We start from the raw sequence: 5,530 nt of genomic DNA, 5'->3' as shown, positions 1-5,530 counted from the left end.
AAAGAGGGCATGGTCAGTTTGTGAACAATTCGCCAAGAGGGGTATTGTGTTGTTGTTTTAACTTACAGGAGGCATCTTGAACGTGATATCGGGTTAGGAGGATTCAAAACTTAATTTTATCTTGATCAATTGTCGGAAAGTTGCACAAAAGGAAACCAAGTTCATCGCCGGTGGCGGTGATGTCAACTCTTCTACCCCAAGCCCACACGCAGCAAGCGGATCCCCCATATGCAACGCGGCCCGTGCCCCCTGTAGCTTCATTAATCCAGGTTACAGCACGATTCAACAGGCGCGCCCCATGACCATAGACATGACCATTCAGACTCGATCCATTGCCAATTCCCAACAAACCGGACCCAGAATTCCCCAGACTTTTGGTTTGCAACTTGAGCATTTCTGGTGTCAAACTTCAAATTCATCTATAATCTTGGCACCATCCGAAGGCGAAGAACGACAAGCAAATACAAGCTCAGCTAAAGAGGACTCAGCAACGACTCTGCACAGAGGGCACAACTCCGATCGACGCCACCATGGACTCCCGGTCCCTAAACACAAAATCCTCGACCGAGACCTTCATCTCGCTCATGCAGCTCGACCCGGCGCCCATAGAAACAGACAAAGACCTTCCGCCGCTGCCAGAGGAGGCTGCCGACGCAGACTCGACTTCAGCTGCTTCAATAGCCAATACTTCTGCGTCAGGAAGCACAGGGTCGTCACTCGGCCTGAGCGGGAGTGGCCATGGCGCCATCTACTATTGTATGTCACTCGCCAAAATAATTTCCCTTGAGCAGTTTATCTCTCATTTGTGAAATCAAGAGAAGGAAAAAAAGAAAAAAAAAAATCATTGCTAACAACACACAGTGGCCCGTATCCAACGCTACTCGTCTTATGCCTTTTCGATATTCACGACGGTCCACCTCGCCACCACATCCATCGTCCCCCTCCTAACTCGCTCCGTATCCTCGTCCGAATCCTACCTTCTCCTCTCGCGCGAGATATACCAGACGCGGATCTCTGAGCCCCTTCTCGTTGCCGCCCCATTGGCCGCTCACATCCTGTCGGGCCTGGCGTTGCGCCTGGTGCGCCGCTCGCAGAATCTTCAGCGCTACGGCGGCGCCACACCCGGCGTCATGGTGCCGGCCAAGAGCCGCGGCAGGGGCCGGGAGCCGAGCGCGTGGCCCCAGCTCACATACACGGCGGCGGCGGGCTATGGCGCTACGGCGGCGGTCCTGGCTCACGCCTTTGTCAACCGCGGCCTGCCACTGCTGGTCGAGGGTGACAGCGCCGACATCGGGCTGGCGTATGTGGCGCACGGCTTCGCGAGGCACCCGGCCATCGCCTGGGCTGCCTACACGTCCTTGATCACGGTGACGGTCGGCCACGTGGTGTGGGGCTGGGCGCGCTGGCTGGGGCTTGCGCAGGGTGCAGCGTGGGATAGCAGCGCAGCCCTCGTCGGGCGGGAAGTGAGGAAGCGAAGGAGACGGTCCTGGTTGTTGATTAACGGCGGTGCCCTCGTCGGGGTGCTCGTCTGGGCGGCTGGTGGATTGGGGGTTGTGGCGCGTGGTGGGAAGAGCCGTGGTTGGGTCGGTGATTTGTATGACGGCATGTTTCAGAAGGTTTGGCTGTGAAGAGGGCGAGCGAGCCTAGAGTTTGTTTATAGAGAGAGGAACTATAGCTCGGCGTTCACGGTCTGTGTTGTTTCTGTTTTGTTATTGGGAATGTTTCTCGGGGGTTATGATTGATCGCGGGGGGAAGCCGTTCATTGTATAGATTTGAACTGAACATACGTGATGCTAATATATATCGGTATACATAGGACGTATATACATCATCCGCTATTCGATATAATGGCACCCTTTGGCAGTAACTCCCGCCAAAAGGTAGCGAACATGTACTTAGGTGCCAGGTAAGTCAAGTGTGCCGAGGTGAAGTATTCCGACGCTCATGACTCTTAACTAATCACATATCCTCGACCAGAAGCTACAGCAAATTGTATATTCATTATATTAACTAACACACATGGTATGGTTTGGGACTCGTCACTTATCCCATCAGACAGTCGGCAAGGCCCCTTTAGCCCGCCAGTACACGTTGTAGTTGATGCCATGGGCATCATAAAACGGCCCCAGGTTGACATGGGTCCCATTGCCATCCTTGGCCGCAAACTCCAGAGGCTTCCCTGTGCTCTTCACGCTCCCAAGATCCAAGGTCGGGATCTGGTTCAGGCTCTGGTCGCCATACCTGCCAGAGAGAATGGCGGGGCCATAGGCCAAGGCCACGAGGCTCGGGTCGTCGTTGGCCGGGACGGTGTGCAGCTTCATGGGCAACCGAACGGTCACCTTGTCGCCGACGGACCACTCGCGCGTGATGGCGGCATAACCACCAGGGGTCGTCCGCACGTCGGCCGCGGCGTTCTGCCCGTTCACGCGGACCTCGGCGCTGCCGGCGACCCAGCTGGGGATCCGCACCGACAGGGTCCAGCGGCCGCCGGCGGCGCCCGACAGGGTCAGGGTGGTGGTGTCGCCGAGCGGGAACTCGGTCTGCTGCGTCACGACGACGCCGTCCCTCTCCTGCCACCGCACGGCCGAGGGGATGAACAGGTTCACGTACAGGGTGGTGTTGTCGCGGCTCCGGAAGTAGATGCTGTCCATCAGCTTCGTGTTGGTCTCGATGCCGGTCCCCTGGCAGCACCAGAAGCTCTCGTAGTCGGTGCTCCAGGTGCCGCCGCCCCAGGCCGGGCCGACGCCCCTCCGGCCGCCGGCGTTGAGCGGGGTGAAGTAGGTGACGTGGCCGTGGGCGTCGGCCGGGTCCTGCTGGCCCAGCAGGTGGTTGAGCAGGGCGCGCTCGTAAAAGTCAAACTTGGCCGTGTCGTTCATGGCCGGGGCGGCGTCGTGCATGAAGAGCTCCCGGGTCAGCTTGAGCATGTTGTACGTGTTGCAGGCCTCGGCCGTGTCCCGGGTCAGGTAGCCGGCGATGGCGTTTGGCGGGCGAAAGTGCTCGGCCTGGCTGTTGCCGCCGATGGCGTAGGTGTGGGCCTCGACGGTGAAGTCCCAGGCGTTGCGCGCAATGTCCAGGTACCGCTGGTCCTTGGTGGCCTTGTACTCGCGCGCGGCGCCGATCCACTTGGGCACCTGCGTGTTGGCGTGCAGGCCGTCGAGGGCGTCCTGGCTGCGCGCGAGCGGGTCCAGCACGGCGGCGTGGTCGAACCTCCGCGCCGCCGTCAGCCAGCGCTCGTCGCCCGTCTGGTGGAAGACGTCGGCCAGGACCTCGCTCATGCCGCCGAACTCGGTGCCCATCATGCTCTGCATCTGCGCGTACGACAGGAGCGCGGTCCGCGCGTCCACCCAGCCGGCCATCTTGAGCAGCACGTCCCTGGCCTTGGTGCTGCCCACGTTCCGCCACACGTCCAGCAGGCCGGCCATGGTCTTGTGGATGGCGTAGTAGGGCACGTTGCCGTTGCTGAGCGTGCGCTGCTCGACGGCCGTGATGTCGGACTCGGGGAAGCCCGAGAGGTAGCCGGCCTGGAAGCCGGCCGCGGCGTTGTTGTCCTGGCACTTGGCCAGCTCCTCGACGAACCGCTCGGCCCGGCCGCGGCACTCTTCGTCCTTGAGCACGGCCCAGCAGTTGGCCCAGGCCGTGAGGAAATGGCCCTGGATGTGTGTGCGGAAGGGGAAGCTGGGCGCGTCCCAGCCGCCGTTGGCCTGGGCGCCGTTGGTGGACAGGCCGTGGTTGGCTCGGAAGTTGTAGAGGAGCCGGTCGAGGTCGACGAACTTGATGTAGGTCAGGGTCCGGTCCTGGTTGTCGCGGAAACGGCCCGGGTTGAGCGTCACCTGGGACAGGTCAAAGGCCAGGGCCGAGTCGCCAGTGTCGGTGAAGACGGGCGGCGCAGGGGACTGGGCGAGGACCGAGGAGGCGGCTGTGGCTGCCAGCCAGACGGTGAGTTGGGGAAGACGCATGGCTGCGGTGGACGCTAGAGTAGAAAGCAGGAGGGCGCCGTACCTTGGATAGGCATGTCCCGACTGGCTGCGTGCAAGATTCTGCGCCGTAAAGATCGGAGGGGGGGGGGAGGAGGATTTATTTATACGTTTTATTTTTTTTTTTTTTGTTTTTTGTTTTGCTTACTTATGATTACTTATGATTGCTTATAATTCATCTCCTTAATTTTATTTTATTTTAGACAAACAATGCAACCAAAGTCATGACCCTTGCGTCATGAGCTTTGCATTCTTTTTTTTTTTTTTTTTCTTTCTTGCAGTCACAACGCGGCAAACCCAGATCGTCGTTGCACCCACCAGGTTTCGTCTCCGCAACGAACCTATAAGCGGATACGACGCAGTGCCGGCTAAGCTTCGCGGGCAGCCGCGTAATTGGAGCGCAAAAACGAAGCGGAGAACTTCTGACAATGCTGTCCTTGATTGTCAATGCAACAAAAATAAAAATGCCCTTGACTGGATCTGATTTGAGGAAAATTGCAGACATTCGCGTAGTATAATTAGTAGATGCATGGGAAAAAAAAGAAGATTAGTTCTCTCTTGGACACGGGAGGGAAAAAGAAGGTATATTATATTCCCCGGATTATGAGTTTATGGTACGATCTGGACGCGATACGCATGGGACTTGTCGTATTTTGATTTCTTCCGGCAGTTGTAAACCGGAGAGTTCTGGGGTAAGTGAAAGTGAGACAGTTGACTTGGTTAACAATGGGAAAACAAAATCAATTTATTCCTCATCCACCTTCCCTTTTCCCCGTGCACGCTCCCTCTCCAAACTCTTAGCCTCAACCAGGTCCGCAACCCCCTTCGCTGCCTCGGTCCCCAGCGCCCTGAACCCCTCAACCACCCCCTTTCGGTCCCCGAGCCCCATCTCCTGACTCATCTTGACCTTGCCCTCCAGCCTCTCCAGCACCAGCTCCACCCCCACGATGCTCTTCTTCATCACGTCAATGTACCGATCGGGCGCGTCCCCGACCCGCCACTGCTTCTGCTCATCGTAGCCCATGACGTGACCCTCGCAGTGGGCCGTCAGGTCCTCGACCTGCCTCTGCAGGAAGTCGTTGGTCGTCGGGTCGGCGTGGTCGTACAAGACGCGCACCTTGCCGTAGCCCCTGACGGCGCTGTAGTTCCACGTGGGCACCACCTTGCCCGTCGTCGGCTTGGTGGCCGTGTAGAAGCCCGCTGTGACGTAGTGGTCCGGCGACCCGTCGAAGAGCACCGTCGCCTCGGATTCCACCACGCCGCCCGAGGTGCCGGCCGCCGCCGAGAGCGTCTTGGCGTGCGGGTTCGACCGCGCCATGTGCCCGCGCAGCACCCCGAGCTCCGTCTCGGACGTGCCCTGCAGCACCCACGGTATGTGCGTGAGCTGGATGCCGGCGTCCGGGAGGGCCGTGATCAGGATCCCGAGTGGATGGTCTCGGATGAAGGCTTGCAGTGCCGGAGTATGTGTTTCAGCGTAGAATGGGCGGATGTACATTTTAATTATTGGACGTGTTTGATGTAAAATCTATATCTGTTGTCTTTTTTTTTTTTTTTTT

General features: G+C 58.4%; 4 protein-coding genes across 4 annotated transcripts in view; 1 reads left to right on the top strand and 3 right to left on the bottom strand.

The window, feature by feature from the left end:
• Positions 1-75, bottom strand: part of PpBr36_09959 (uncharacterized protein) — a gene marked incomplete at both ends in the record, with an annotated part of 647 nt that extends 572 nt beyond the window's left edge. The window contains one exon of the mRNA XM_029897075.1: positions 67-75. Within this exon, the coding sequence (XP_029744994.1) occupies positions 67-75 (9 nt within the window). The remainder of the gene's footprint in view (positions 1-66) is intronic.
• Positions 76-530: 455 nt separating this feature from the next.
• PpBr36_09958 (uncharacterized protein) lies at positions 531-1,628 on the top strand (the record flags this gene model as incomplete). Its single annotated transcript, XM_029897074.1, has 2 exons — positions 531-756; positions 862-1,628. 2 exons carry the CDS (start codon positions 531-533, stop codon positions 1,626-1,628), a joined length of 993 nt encoding a protein of 330 aa, XP_029744995.1.
• A 423-nt stretch (positions 1,629-2,051) lies between these two features.
• Positions 2,052-3,956, bottom strand: PpBr36_09957 (uncharacterized protein; the record flags this gene model as incomplete). Its single annotated transcript, XM_029897073.1, has 1 exon — positions 2,052-3,956. The coding sequence occupies one exon, from the start codon at positions 3,954-3,956 to the stop codon at positions 2,052-2,054; it is 1,905 nt and encodes a 634-aa protein (XP_029745389.1).
• Positions 3,957-4,719: 763 nt separating this feature from the next.
• PpBr36_09956 (uncharacterized protein) lies at positions 4,720-5,469 on the bottom strand (the record flags this gene model as incomplete). The annotated part of the gene is made up of 1 exon (XM_029897072.1): positions 4,720-5,469. The coding sequence occupies one exon, from the start codon at positions 5,467-5,469 to the stop codon at positions 4,720-4,722; it is 750 nt and encodes a 249-aa protein (XP_029745390.1).
• Between the last annotated feature and the right edge of the window lie 61 nt (positions 5,470-5,530).

Source organism: Pyricularia pennisetigena (assembly GCF_004337985.1).
Source record: "Pyricularia pennisetigena strain Br36 chromosome 7 map unlocalized Pyricularia_pennisetigena_Br36_Scf_7, whole genome shotgun sequence".
Taxonomy (NCBI): Eukaryota; Fungi; Ascomycota; class Sordariomycetes; order Magnaporthales; family Pyriculariaceae; genus Pyricularia; species Pyricularia pennisetigena.
The sequence above is the reverse complement of the archived record's forward strand: the minus strand, read 5'-3'. Positions and strand labels throughout refer to the sequence as shown.